Source organism: Octopus bimaculoides, chromosome 30 (assembly GCF_046866305.1).
Source record: "Octopus bimaculoides isolate indiv1 chromosome 30, ASM4686630v1, whole genome shotgun sequence".
NCBI lineage: Eukaryota > Metazoa > Mollusca > Cephalopoda > Octopoda > Octopodidae > Octopus > Octopus bimaculoides.
In genome coordinates this window covers 19,282,382-19,297,381 of record NC_142957.1, presented here as the reverse complement: position 1 = coordinate 19,297,381, position 15,000 = coordinate 19,282,382, and the positions used below count along the sequence as shown (strand labels likewise).

Here is a 15,000-nt window from a genome sequence, read left to right as displayed (position 1 = left end):
TCATTGAACACACACACACACACAGATGTACATCAGGTGAAACATAAGACTAACTTTAATGAATGCTTTTAATTTCATAGGATACATATATATATATCATCATCATCATCATCGTCGTCGTTTAACGTCCACTTTCCACGCTAGCATGGGTTGGATGATTTGACTGAGAACTGGTGAACCAGATGGCTGCACCAGGCTCCAATCTGATTTGGCAGAGTTTCTACAGCTGGATACCCTTCCTAATGCCAACCACTCCGAGAGTGTAGTCGGTGCTTTTACGTGCCACTGGCACGAGGGCCAGTCAGGCGGTACTGGCAATGGTCACACTCAGAATGGTGTATTTTACGTGCCACCTGCACAGGAGCCAGTTCGGTGGCACTGGCAACGATCTCGCTCGAATGTCTTTACACATGCCATCCAGAACAAGTGCCAGCAAGGCGATGCTGGGCACAGGTGCCATTGACAGTGCTCGAAACGTTAAAGACTTTCTCTATTCCCGAGCGTTAAACTAATACATCCTTTTGTTGTTTACACCACCTGTCCTCGTCTGTTGTTTTTTTCGTAAATTCTCCCATTTATATACATATAAATGTATGTATTTACGTGTGTGTATATATATATGTGTGTGTGTGTGTGTGTACGTATGCATATGTAACTAACAGGCATTCCCGTCAGTTATGACGATGAGTGCTCAATGATCTGATCAATAGAACGACTTGCTTGTGAAATTAGCATACAAGTGGCTGAGCACTCCACAGACATTGCATAATCCTTAACATAGTTCTCATGGAGGTTCAGTGTGACTGAGAATGGGACAAGAATGGCCCTTTTTGAATCCCATGTACAACTCCTTTCTGCCAGCTGAATGGCAGGACACAACACCACCACCGGGAACTCACAGCCTTGCAATTGAGAGCAGGACACTTTAACCACTAAGCCACAGGCCTTTAGTACACAAACACATACATACATACATATATATATACATATATATGTATACATATATATACAGTGGCATGTAAAAAGCACCATTTGAGCATGGTTGTTGCTGGTGCTACCTGACAAGCTCCTGTGCTGGTGGTACATAAAAAGCACCCTTCATGTGTGGCTGGTGCCAGGACTGCCTGACTGGCCCACGTAAAATCACCCACTTCACTCTTGTAGTGGTTGGCATTTGGAAGGGCATCCAACTGTAGAAACCTTACCAGATCAGAATGAAACCTGATACAGCCTGCTGGCTTGCCAGTCCTCAGTCAAACCATCCAACCCATGCCAGCATGGAAAGTGGATGTTAAACAATGATGATGATGATGATGCATATGTACATCTGTATATCTTAGATAAAACTTTGATATGTTTCAACCAAAGATTGGTCCAGGCCATGTTTAACTTAATAGCACCACCTGATAGGATTATCTAAATCCTTTTTAAGTCTTGTGGTATCATGGTCCACTCAAGTGGGGAGTTCTTGTTGAGTGAGTTGTACCCAGGTATGGGTGGCTCATCTGGGATTCCTTGAAGAAATTTGTCCAGACTCCGTTTAAAAGTGATTGGATCCTTTTTCTCTTGGATCAGTTTTGGGACAATGTTAGATAAGGCAGGGCCTGTTGAGGCCCAAATATTCTGTTTTAGGTTCAAACTGGCCAGATCTGGCCACTCACATCTCCCTAACAATGCCATTCCAAAAAGGAACAATTACATCGTCAGAATCTTGAAGTTATGAGATAATCCAGGATTAATTGAAAACCGTGTGAGTAAATAAGGATTACATTTAAAAAAAGAAAATAATCTAAAGGCTAAAAAGTTGCTTCTGATGGGACCCCATAGAGGGAGGGTCCTAACAACTCTAATCCCTCCACCCTCCCATAAATAATGGGCAGAAAAGATGGATGGATGATTGTGATACTAATTGAAATTTAAGCAGAAGGCTGTGGCACAATGTTTCCTGTTGAATGTCTGCTAGAATCTCGTTGCAGATGGAGGAGATGAAAAGTGTGTTAGGGACCCAGTTGGATATGTTTTTGGTGGAATCGGTGCAGGTTTGGCAGAAGGTGTCTGTGTTTCATAGGGTTAACACCAGGGTGCAGTGTAGGGTGTTGTTTTAGGGGATAGTGTGTAGGCTTTTTGATCTGTTGAGTGCATGGGACAGAACTAAGCCCTGGAGTACAGCTGAACTAATGAAGCGTCTGACAGAAAGCCACCAATCCACTGAATTGCTTCGAGGTGGTGGGCATGGTGGGGTGTAAATGGAGGAGATTTAGTCAAGCTGCTGGTGTGGCTATATGCTGAGACTTTTGCTACTCAATCACGTGACTCTGGGTCCTGTCCCACTGCATGGCAACATGGGCAAGTGTCCTAAGTGTTTTCTACTATAACCCCAAATTGACCGAAGTCTCCAAAATTGATTGGGTAGATGGAAACTAAAAGAAGCCTGCTGTATACATACCTACATACATACATTCATATATATATATATATATATATATATATATATACACACACACACACACTCACACACACGTCCAACCTCTGCCAGAATGGCAGTGGTTGGTGTTAGGAAGGGCATCCAGCTGTAGAAACCTTGCTAGATCAAATTGGAGCCTGGTGCAGCCTTCTGGTTCGCCAGTCCTCGGTTAAATCGTCCAACCCATGCCAGCATGGAAAGCGGATATTGAACGTTGATGATGATCATATATAATATATATATATATATATGCTTTTGTTGAGAATGATTTTTTTTTTATATGGTGCCGAGTTTACAATCCTGTAAATAATAATATATACAGATGTATATATATACACTCACTCATATTATTGTTAAAAAGAAAAAAAATTGTTGATAATATTCTTGTTGAAGAACAGTGAATTTCTACTCTACGAAAGTATAGAGCAACCCATCAGATTAATGTCAAATCGGTTTTGTTATACACACACACAGACATATATATATATGCATGTATATATATGCATGTATATATATATGCATGTATATATATATATATATATATATATATATACACACATATAAATATATACATATACATGCATACATATATATATATACCTACATATGTATATTTATATATATGTGTGTGTGTATATATATATATGAAACTGAGGGGGTAGAGCATGAAGTAGTGGGGGTGTTTTTACTTACAAGTCTTTTGGGGGTAATTCTTTCGCTTCTCCAATCCGCACGTACAGGATGCTGTGCCGTACAGCCATTCTACAAACCAAATAGAGACAACCGGGTTAAGGTATCCGTACATCCATGCGAACAATGAGATGCGGTTTCAAAACACGCAGTTGTCGTTACATCCTTGTGGTTTGTAATTAAAAAAGTATGTGTGTGTTTGCATGTATGTGTGTGTGTGTTTATGTATGAGTATGTCTATAAAAGTCTTAATAAATATATGTATATATATGTGTGTGTGTGTGTGTGTATAGAAATGTAGGATTATGCCTGTGTATATTCATTTATATGTATATGTATACATGTGTGTATATATGTGTGTATATATATATTGTGTGTGTGTATGTGTGTACGTGTGACTAAGTATGTATATATATATATATGTATGAATGTATGTATGTATATATTTATATATCTAGGTATGTGTGTATGCGTGTATGTGTTGCGTGGAGAATTTTCCGCCAAAGACTTATCCCAAAAAGCCACCGTGGGACCAGCTGTAATCCAAGCTTGGACAACAACAACAGCACCAACAATAGATGCTGCTAATATTATGAGGTAATACGGCTTTGCTTCAACTGCCCGCACTCTGGGACGATCTGTCGGCAAGCGTGCGCGTGTGTGTGCGTGTGTTTGTTTGTGTGTGCGTGTGTGTGTATTATGTATGATGTGCAAGTTGACGACAGGCGGACGTTGTTGCGTATTTGTTGTGGTGGTGGGGGGGGGCAGGGTGGTGGCGTGTTTAGAGCTGGAGAGAGAGAGAGAGAGAGAGAGAGAGAGGGGGGGTAGTGACAGGAGAAGAGTTAGAGAGAGAGAGAGGGAAACAGACAGACAGAAGAAAGGGTGGGAGAAAGAGAAATAGAGAGGGAGAGAGGCTATGTTTTTAAAGTGTCTGAATGTGGGGGACGAGGGTGTGTGTGTGTGTAGTATGCGTGGAAAAGGGAACGGCCGTAGAGAGAGAAAAAGAAGTTGGAAGAGAGAGAGGAAAGAGGGGGGTGTTAGGGTAAAAGAGGTAGAGAAGGATGGGAGAGAAGGAACAGCTACTGTTTTGGTAGGAGTGGGTTTGGTAAGGATAGAGAGAGATGAGGTAAGAGTGATAGAAACAGTATGTTAGGGAGGAGGTAGGTAATAAAAGTAGGTGGGAGAGAGAGGAAGTAAGAGAGAGTGAGAGAGAGATAAGCGAGGGAGGAGGTTGGTATTAAAATAGAGAGAGGGCGGAAGAAATTGAGATGAAGAGAGTAAGACGGGAGAGAGAGAGAGAGAAAGATACAGAGAGTACGTGTTGATCGAAGGGGGGCGTTAATTAGTTGTGTTTAGTGAATGAATTGTGGGGTGATAGAGAAAAAGAGAGGAAGAGGAGACAAATAAGACAGAGAGGGGTCCTCTCTCTCCCACCTACTTTTATTACCTACCTCCTCCCTAACATACTGTTTCTATCACTCTTACCTCATCTCTCTCTATCCTTACCAAACCCTCTCCTACCAAAACAGTAGCTGTTCCTTCTCTCCCACCCTCCCTCCCATACTTCTCTACCTCTTTGAGCGGTGGTGGGAGGGGGGCGTTGCGCGCGTGGTGAATGCGTGTGTGTGTGTGCGTGGGTAAATGTATATGTGTATGTATGAAAAATCTACAAATATGTGTGTGTGTGAGTATGAAAGCGTTTTGTAAATATGTGTGTATCTGCACAGTGTGTGTGTGTTCGTGTGTGTCACTCTGTATATGTGTGTGTGTATGCGTAACTGCTCCCGTAATGAGATGCGGTTTGTGAATGAATGGGCGCGCAACAGGGCGCGTGAGTATGTGAATGTGTGTATATATATATCTATGTCTGTCTATATGTGTGCATATAGGTGAAAGTGTGTGTAGGTGTGCTCGTTTGGGGGGGGGCACATCTGTACACAATGTAGGCATGGGTTGCGTTATAAGGCGACAGAGGCGGTCGAGGGGGTAGGAGGAGTAGGCCTTGTCAGTGCTTTTGTTGTCGGTGGTGTCGGCGGTGGCGTGGGGGGGGGGGGGGCAGCTAATCTTTAAAAATAAATCCACTTCTTACATCTGTTTTGTTTAATTTGATAAAAAAAAAAAAAGCGATCGGAAGGTGCTTTGTTGTAGTAAGGTAGTGCATTAACCTCGTTCACGGAAGATTCCAGGTTCAAATCCAGCTTAAGTACTTGTAACCTCCAGGCAGGTTTTTAATGCAATGAATCACAAGCTAGTACTATGAGACACTATATATATGGGTTAGTGGGGGTCAAGGTGCACCACCCTTGTGATTTACTTTAATGTAACATTCATGTTGCAAGCAAAAAAAAACAAGATGGAAGGTACCCCCCCCCCCACACACTGGAAAGATATATCCATTATTTATGAAGGCACGTGGCTTAGTGGTGAGGGCGTTTGGCTTGCAACTGTAAGGTCAGGAGTTTGATACCCGGCAGCACATTGTGTCCTTGAGCAAATCACTTTATTTCACATTGCTGCCGTCCACTCAGTTGTCAAAAATGAGTTGTATCTGTAATTGGAAAAGGACCAGCCATGTTACATTCTGTGTCATGCTGAACCTCCCTGAGATTCGTGTCTGTGGAGTACTCAGCCACTTGCAAGTTAATTTCACAATCAGGCTGTTCCGTTGATCGGATCAACTGGAACTGTCGTTGACCCATGTTTATTCTTTGCCCAACTCGGCAGGTTCAGCCACAGAAAATGCTCATCGCTGTCGTGGACGCCATCGAAGACAACATCCGGATCGCAGGGAGACGTTGGCGTTAGTCCACCATGGTCGTGGCAGATGACAAAGGATCTCATGGAGATGGGGACTGACTAGAACTTTGCTTGGCGGGTCACTCAGGAGGTGTTAGGAATATCTCCCCCAAAATGGGGAACGCAACATGCTTCCCCCACCCCACTCACCTGACCAGTCCATCTTCACGCAGCATCTTGCCAGTCAGTTCTGTACATGTTTCTCCTGCCCAGCATAGGAAGCGATCTTGTTGCCTCATTTACCACTGAACAGGGAGAACACGCTCAATCATAATCCCTGCTACACTTATCCCAGATTGGTTTGTGATAATGGGGATCAGCAATCAGTCAGAAATTCTGCTTGTACCACAAAAACGGGTCCTGGTGACCACCACCCACAAAGCTCAGCTACCCATGATGCACTAACTGTCGCCTGTGCTTACATCATGCTGCCAGGCTGCGTCTGTTTTATATGCATTAATGTCCTTGTAACCATCAACTTGGGACCAGGGAACAGTAAAAATATAACGGCACCTGATGATGATGATGATGATGAGGGCAACAATGACGATGATGATAGTAATGATGATGGCGATGACAATAACCGTGACAATGGCCACAACGATGACAACGACGATGACAGCGATGACGATGTTAATGATCCTGACAAAGACGTTGATGATGATGACGATGAAGATGAGGGTGATGACGATGATAGTTATTGCGAGGAATATAGCAAGAAGAAAGCCACCCATTTGTCTCGAAATCCAATCTCAGCCGACAACAGGGACTTGTTGTTTGTATAAAACAATAAACAAATGATTCCACTCGTAAACGATGAAGATTTCAATCCCAGATTAAATATTATTTAAAATTGTTTGCTGAACGTTTTGTAAGATATAGTCATTTCTTAAAATAGACCAAGATTTATGTTGAAATAGGCCACAGAGGCAAAAATATGCAATGAAATACATGAAATATAATGTTGTGTGCAACAGGAATGGGACTGGATTAAAATAGACAGCTGTGTATCATATTTAATGTAAATACATCATGTAAAGTTAAACTAACTGTGGCATTTGTCTGGAGATAATATCTCTTATGGTCGTGCTGTGTTTAAAAACGCACAAATATATCAGTAGCGGATGAGAATGAATGATGTGTGTTTCTGCAGCATTGGGCTTTGGCAACCACATGTTATTAACTGTGCAGCCACAAGAGATACTCTCTCTCTGGGTGAATATTGCACATAATCTCACCTTTTATTTTTTAATATCGAAATGTGCTTTGAATGTTCTGTGGCGTCTTTTTGTTTGTCGTCTCCAGTCACAAGTCTATCCAAAAAGGGCGAAATGAGTTTGCGAGAATGGAGAGAAGAGCAGATGTCAACTCGGGATTTGCGGTTGCTTTCGGACAATCCATGAGGCACCCATTTTCCAAGTTTAGGAACCTTTCCAAGTTGTTGAAGATGACGATGAACAGTTGTATGGTTTGAACTAAGCTTTATTGCCAATTCTTCAACTGAGAATGCAGGATTTTCTTCAAGTAATGCCTCAAGGATCTTATCATCAAACTCAACTGGACGTCCTGTTCGATCTTCATCTTCAAGGCTGAAATCTCCACTTCTGAATTTTGCAAACCATCTTCTGCAAGTTCTTTCCTTCAAGCATCCTTTCCCATAAACTGAGTGTCTGTTTCGAGTCGCTTTGGCTGCAGAGTTTCCTTTTTTGCACTCATAAAGCATTCTGTGCCAACATGTTTGTTGTCTCTGTTTCTAACAAAAACAAGAGAAATTTGAAACCCGAGAAGAGGGTTTCGCTTTAGTTGTTCTTTCCTCTTTCATTTGATGGAATTGGGTTAGTAGGAGAAATACACTGAGAACTCTTTAATTAATGTCAATTAGATTAATTAGTTTCAAATACCCAACCCAAAATGCAAATGAAATATTCTTTTTGATTGGTTTATGGTTTCAATTCCTACCGGATTACAACGATACATACACACACATACATATATACACACATACAAACAAACATACATACATGCATGCATACATATAAATATACATACATGCATATGTATGTATGTACGTATATGTATATATACATATATATATGTGTGTATATATATGTATGTGTGTGTGTATATCATCATCATCGTTTAACGTCCGCTTTCCATGCTAGCATGGGTTGGACGATTTGACTGAGGACTGGTGAAACCGGATGGCAACACCAGATATATATATATATATATATATATATTTACAAAATAATATATATATATTATTTTGTAAATAATTTTACAACTAAATGCATGATGTTTATTTCTAGAATAACTTCGTGTAATGGTTTGAGAAAGAAAACTCAGCAACTCAAAGTTTCTGCAAAGGTACAGAAACAAATGTAATTTGGAATTAAAACCCATTTTACTCTCTTCCTGTTGTATAACTGTTGTATAATGATAAATTCTTCATGCTAATGGTGTCCCGCATGTTTATCCTACTCAGGAGACATCCTTGCTGTGTGATGGCATAGGGTAGCCAATAACAGTATAGGGGCTTTTAAATGGATGTTATGAGGTTATTACCCAGATCATATTAAATTTGTGTATATATATATCATCATCATCATCATCATCATCGTTTAACGTCCGCTTTCCATGCTAGCATGGGTTGGACGATTTGACTGAGGACTGGTGAAACCGGATGGCAACACCAGGCTCCAATCTAAATTTGGCAGAGTTTCTACAGCTGGATGCCCTTCCTAACGCCAACCACTCAGAGAGTGTAGTAGGTGCTTTTACGTGTCACCTGCACGAAGGCCAGTCAGGCGATACTGGCAACGGCCACGCTCGAAATGGTGTCTTTTATGTGCCACCCGCCCAAGCCAGTCCAGGGGCACTGGCAACGATCTCGCTCGAAAATCTTACGGGAGCCAGTCAGGCGGTACTGGCAACGGCCATACTCAAAATGGTGCATCTTATGTGCCACCCGCACAAGAGCCAGTCCAGGGGCACTGGCAACGATCTTACTTGGCTTGCCGGGTCTTCTCACGCACACAGCACATTTCCAAAGGTCTCGGTCAGTAGTCATCGCCTCGGTGAGGCCCAATGTACGAAGGTCTTGCCTCACCACCTCAGCCCAGGTCTTCCTGGGCCTACCTCTTCCACGGGTTCCCTCAACTGTTAGGGTGTGGCACTTTTTCACGCAGCCATCCTCATCCATTCTCACCACATGTCCATACCAGCGCAATCGTCTCTCTTGCACGCCACAACTGATGCTTCTAATGTTCAGCTTTTCTCTCAAGATACTTACACTCTGACGGGTATTCACATTGACATTACACATCCAACGGAGCATACTGGCTTCATTCCTTGCGAGCTTACGTATGTCCTCAGCAGTTACAGCCCATGTTTCACTGCCATGTAGCATGGCTGTTCGTACACATGCGTCATACAGTCTGCCTTTTACTCTGAGTGAGAGTCCCTTTGTCGCCAGCAGGGGTAAGAGCTCTCTAAACTTTGCCCAGGCTATTCTTATTCTAGCAGCTACACTTTCAGCGCACCCACCCCCACTACTAACTTGGTCGCCCAGATAGCGGAAGCTATCGACTACCTCTAGTTTTTCACCCTGGAATGAGATAGAAGTTGTTTCCTGTTTGTTTGCAGTCTTTATTGCACCTGAACATCTGCCACAAACAAAAACTAACTTGCTAGTTAACCTGCCTTTGATGTTGCTGCACCTCTTATGTGTCCATAGCTTGCACCGGGTACATCTTATAGAGTTACTGCTTACTCCTTTTCTACATACTGAGCAGGGCCATCTACTTGAAGGGGATTGTGTTTTATCTACCTTCCTACTTATTAGGATTTTGGTTTTAGCTGGGTTGACTCTAAGGCCCTTCAATTCTAGACCTTGCTTCCACACCTGAAACTTCTCCTCTAGTTCTGATAGTGACTCCGCAATTAGGGCAAGGTCATCAGCATAGAGGAGCTCCCAGGGGCAACCTGTCTTGAACTGCTCTGTGATTGCCTGGAGGACTATGATAAATAAGAGGGGACTGAGGACGGAACCTTGGTGGACCCCTACCTCTACCCGGAATTCATTGCTGTACTCATTTCCAACCTTCACCTTACTGGCAGCATCTCTGTACATGGCTCGCACAACTCTCACTAACCATTCAGAGGTACAGAGGTTTATCCTTAGCTAGGTATTTCTCCTGCAGCTGTCTTACTAGAAATATGGCATCAGTGGTGCTTTTACCTGGCACGAACCCAAACTGCATCTCATCTAAATTGATTTGCTCCCTAATTAGTTGGGCTATGACCCTCTCCGTAACTCTCATAACCTGATCTAACAGCTTGATGTCTCTGTAATTATTAGTGTCTAAAGCATCACCTTTACCTTTGTAGCAGTTTACTATGGTGCTGCTACACCAGTCATTGGGTATGACTCCTTCGTGTATCACCTGGTTCGTAATACGGGTGACTAGGCTGTAGCCAACACTGCCAGATATTTTGAGCATCTCTGCAGTGATTCCTGATGGGCCAGGGGCTTTCCCTGTCTTCATACTCTTAATTGCTTTATCTATCTATATATATATATATATACACATATATAAACAATATATGAGTATATGCATATATATGTACATGTATGTGCATACCTTCATCTACATGTACATATAGATACATAACTGGGTACATGACGAGGCAAAAGAACATGGACAAAATGATAAACAAGGTACAACAAACAAGCAAGCCACATAGAAACATTTCCTTCATCAGCTGCCACCATTAAAACACCGGCAGAGAGAGAGAGAGAGAAGAGATAAATATAGATATAGTAACAGATATGTACACACACACACACACACACAGACACACACACACACACACACACATATACGAGTGAGTGCTGAAAGTTCCTGGCTTGAAGAGTATTGCGAAAGGCCTGATTAGAGGCCCAACCATCCTAGTTCTTTTACAGGGGCTGCGCTTGATGGCTGTGCTCATCCTGAATACCACATTTGATCCAAACTCATCTCAGACGTGAGCAATGGTCTGCTGCACCTCTGCATCTTGCCTTGACACTTCCGTGAAGCTTTTTGTGCTTCCAGTAGCGCTTTATGGTAAACTTTGTTTCTTCGGGCATTATTGGGGTCAGTTCGATCTGAAGACAAACGAAAAATTCAATGAGTGATGGGGAGTCATTATGTGAGTCTACTTTTTGGGGACACCCTGTATATATTTGTATATAATATGTGTTTTTATATATATATATATATATATAGAGAGAGAGAGAGAGAGAGAGAGATATACATACATACATCTCATACATATTTTCACGGTGGTGCACCAGCATGACCGCAGCCACTTGGCTGAAACATAAATAAATAAATAAATAAATATGTATACATATATATATATATATATATATGTATGTATGTATGTATATGTATAGCATGGGCAACTGTTTTCTATTATAGCCCTGGGGACAACAAACGCCTTTTAAAGGATTCAGAAAACAAAAACTGAAAGATGTTCTCTCTGTCTGACTCTTTCTCTGTTTATCCATCCATCCATCATCTCTCTCCATCCATCTCCCTCCCTCTCTGTCTCCTCTCTGTCTCTCTCCTCTCCTCTCTGTCTCTCCTCTCTCTCTCTCTCCCTCTCCTCTCTCTCTCTTTCTGTCTCTCCCTCTCCTCTCTCTCTCTTTTTGTCTCTCTCTCTCTCCTCTCTCCCTTTCCTCTCTGTCTGTCTCTCTCTCTCTCAACCTCACTCAGGGGGGTCTCTGTGTTCATGACTCCTCCTCCAGAAGCCCTCTCCCAATATCAGCTGACATCCTGTGTTCACACTGATATCATACAATATCCATATGTTCTCACAGCACCCTGTTATAACCTTTACACATTCTCTGATACCCTTCTTGCCCTGCTGATCTCTTGGCCTTCAACATCTTTCCTTTCTTATTTTTGCAGTTTCTTGCTTTTTTCCTTCTGTTTTTGGAACCATTTTCTTTTTTGAAAGAAAGGTTTTTGTTCAGATGCTGCTGCTGTGTGTGTTTGTGTGTGCATATATATACATACTCACACACACATATATATTAGTTTATGTATATATTAATATTATCTCAGTTTTTAAAAAAACCTTTGACAATGTAAATATGTTAATAGTTACCAGAGGTAGCAAAATTACACTAAAAAACCAAGATATCACAGCCGTTTTACAGGTAGAGATGCCAAGTTAAAGTGATACATTTTGAGAAGATATGAATAATAACAATAAATGGAGCAAAATGCATATAAATAAAAGTTGGTTCTAACTATGATATTAATGTCATCTACATATCTGCTGTAAAGTAGAAGAGTTGTGGACCGTTCTGCTAACATATGTTTAAGTTTTCTGTCCCACCAGGTCATGAAGAGGCCGGCCACATCTCCAGCTACACCAACGCCGATGGCTGCACCTTGAACCTGCATGTATAGTTTTTTGTTGAACTTTACTATGTGGTTCTTCAAGGTGGTTTTTATACTGGCCCCTATTGCGTGAGCCATCATTTCCTTCACCTGATTGTTGTTCTCAGGGTTTTGGGTGGGTGCAGTCCAGCCACTCCAGCGTTCAGTGGTGCTTCTTTTTCACTGCTGAAGTGATGATGGGTGGTCTTCCCCTCTGTGGCCTGGTGGGGCAGAATCTACTGAGGTCATGGTCATCCAAATAGTTACTGTCGTAGCTTAGTCTGAGGTGGAGGCCCAGTTCCCTCGTGTTGACCTTGTGGAACTCCACTTCACTCTCATAGATCACCTGAATGCATGTCCCCACAGCAAAATCTATGTCTATAGATGGGTAGAGTGAAATCACATCCATACTACCCACTACACAACCTGTGAGGTCGTTGGAGTGGTTGCAAGTAGTGATTTTACTGAGGAGATCTTCCGTGCTCACACAGACATGTGGAGACATCTCTATGAGAGGTCGTAATACTTGTGAGAGGAAGTAGGACAGTCTATAGTTGCTGGAGATATTTGCTCCACAAACTGGTCTGGTTGGAGGTCCCATGACAGGGTTTATGTAGGGTTTGTGGTCTTTGCGTAACCCGTATAGTGTAGGAATGTTGTTGTTGGTAGCTTGGAAATTGTGTGCTGTCTTTTTTGTAGGTTGGAGTATGTTGCACCACATTCCCATGTGTGCGTTGAGGATTTTTTTCCACTTTTTCATGTTCTTGTGTAACTTCTCTCATGTTACTGATGTGTTGTTGCATGGTTTGGACATAGTTCTGACGGCTGTCTATTGACAGTCTGCCAGACCTGTCCGTAGGGAGGCACACTAATTCCCTGTTCCTAATTCGCTGTCTCAGTTTATGTAGGCCTCTGTCTACAAAGGAGCTGATTTGGTGGGTCCCCTCCTCACTATGTTTTTTAGTGGATTTGTTGTATTGGTCTAAGATATGTCGGAGTCTATTTCTAGACTCTTCTGTTTCACTGTCGATTTGGGGTGGGATACATACCCTTTTGTTGAAGGGTAAGTCTGTGGGGGAGATCCTTGTCATGTCATAAGATTAGTTGTTAGGGTTAGGGTTAGGGTTGTAGAAGACAGAGTGTAGGGTGTTATTATCATTGTGGTTGTTGTTGTTATAATAATAATAATAATAATAAATAAGTAATCATCATTTTCTCCATACTAGCACGGGTTGTATGTGTCCTGTTGATATCTGTTTCAGTTTAATTCCTTCTGCAATGTTTTCATAAAATACAGTTGTTCCTTGGCTTACACAGTTTTCTGTTTCTTAGTTTCACTTTAGCAACGAAAATGTGATAATTAGATGCGGGGTAGCCATGTGCTTTCTCTGCAGCAACACACCTCTACCTGTCCCTCTATCATACTACAGCTGAGGATGAAGCCACCTCTCTCACTACTAGCAATCTACTCTGCCTTGAAGTTTACTTGGTCATTTTTCTAGTGTCAGTGTTACCAAAACTGTTACTCAGACATAGAGAACCATGTCAAAACACACATTAGTGCTAAGTGTAGTAATTCGTCTCAGATCATGTGAAATAGTCCAACCCATGACAGCCTGAAAAACGAATGTTAAATGATGATGATGATACATATACATGTTAATTGTATTTCATATTTTCATTGCAATAATTAATTTGTTTCTATTATAAATAAAAACATCAACTTCATTTCGCATGATAATGATTAGCTTGATGACTTGTGGATGCAATGCACTTTCACGTGTGTCGCAGGCACAGATGCCAGGAAGGCGACGCTGGTAACGATCCCGCTCAAAAGGTGCTATTTACATGCCTTCTACCTTACAATTAACTAAATTGGCATAGAATAATGGTTTCATATTTTTTTATAATTAAGATCTAAACTGTTAATATATGAATGCAAAAGAGATTGTTGAAGAACTGTGAACCTACTTTTGGGTCCCCCTGTATATAGTAATTTCATTCTCAGACAATGTGGTAAGAACCTTATGTGGTTGATAAGTTTCGATAAAGAATACTGTGTGAATACAAGGACAACTGTATTTAGTAAACAAGTGTATTTCATGATTCAACACATTAAAAAAATCAAAAAAATCTGACTTTCAAATGTTGTTGGTTGATATTTTGCTCGTTGTTTGCATATCATGTTTTCTGTTATAGCTGGCAAATTGCCAAAGGTAAGTAGTTTTTCTATTTCATGATTCGACATAAGAAAACAAAAAAAAAATCTGACTTAAAAAAAAAAAACAATCTGACTTTAAAAAAAATAATAATAATCTGACTTAAAAAAAAAAAAATCTGACTTAAAAAAAACAAACAATCTGACTTTAAAAAAAAATAATAATAATCTGACTTAAAAAAACAAAAACAATCTGACTTAAAAAAACAAAAACAATCTGACTTAAAAAAAAAAAAAATCTGACTTAAAAAAAAACAAAACAATCTGACTTTAAAAAAAAAAAAAAAAATCTGACTTTCAAATGTTGTTGGTTGATATTTTGCTCGTTGTTTGCATATCATGTTTTCTGTTATAGTTGGCAAATTGCCAAAGGTAAGTAGTTTTTCTGATTTTGTTGA

At 41.1% G+C, this 15,000-nt stretch overlaps 2 protein-coding genes across 8 annotated transcripts in view; one reads left to right on the top strand and one right to left on the bottom strand.

Annotated features, from left to right (window-relative positions):
• Positions 1-3,915, bottom strand: part of LOC106877967 (rasGAP-activating-like protein 1) — a 68,841-nt gene extending 64,926 nt beyond the window's left edge. Inside the window, exon 1 of the mRNA XM_089346009.1 lies at positions 3,158-3,915. Within this exon, the coding sequence (XP_089202135.1) occupies positions 3,158-3,225 (68 nt within the window). The 5' untranslated portion in view covers positions 3,226-3,915. The remainder of the gene's footprint in view (positions 1-3,157) is intronic.
• The window catches only part of LOC106879202 (huntingtin-interacting protein 1), a 278,609-nt gene that overhangs the window by 128,592 nt on the left and 135,017 nt on the right, over positions 1-15,000 (top strand). The window lies entirely within an intron of this gene.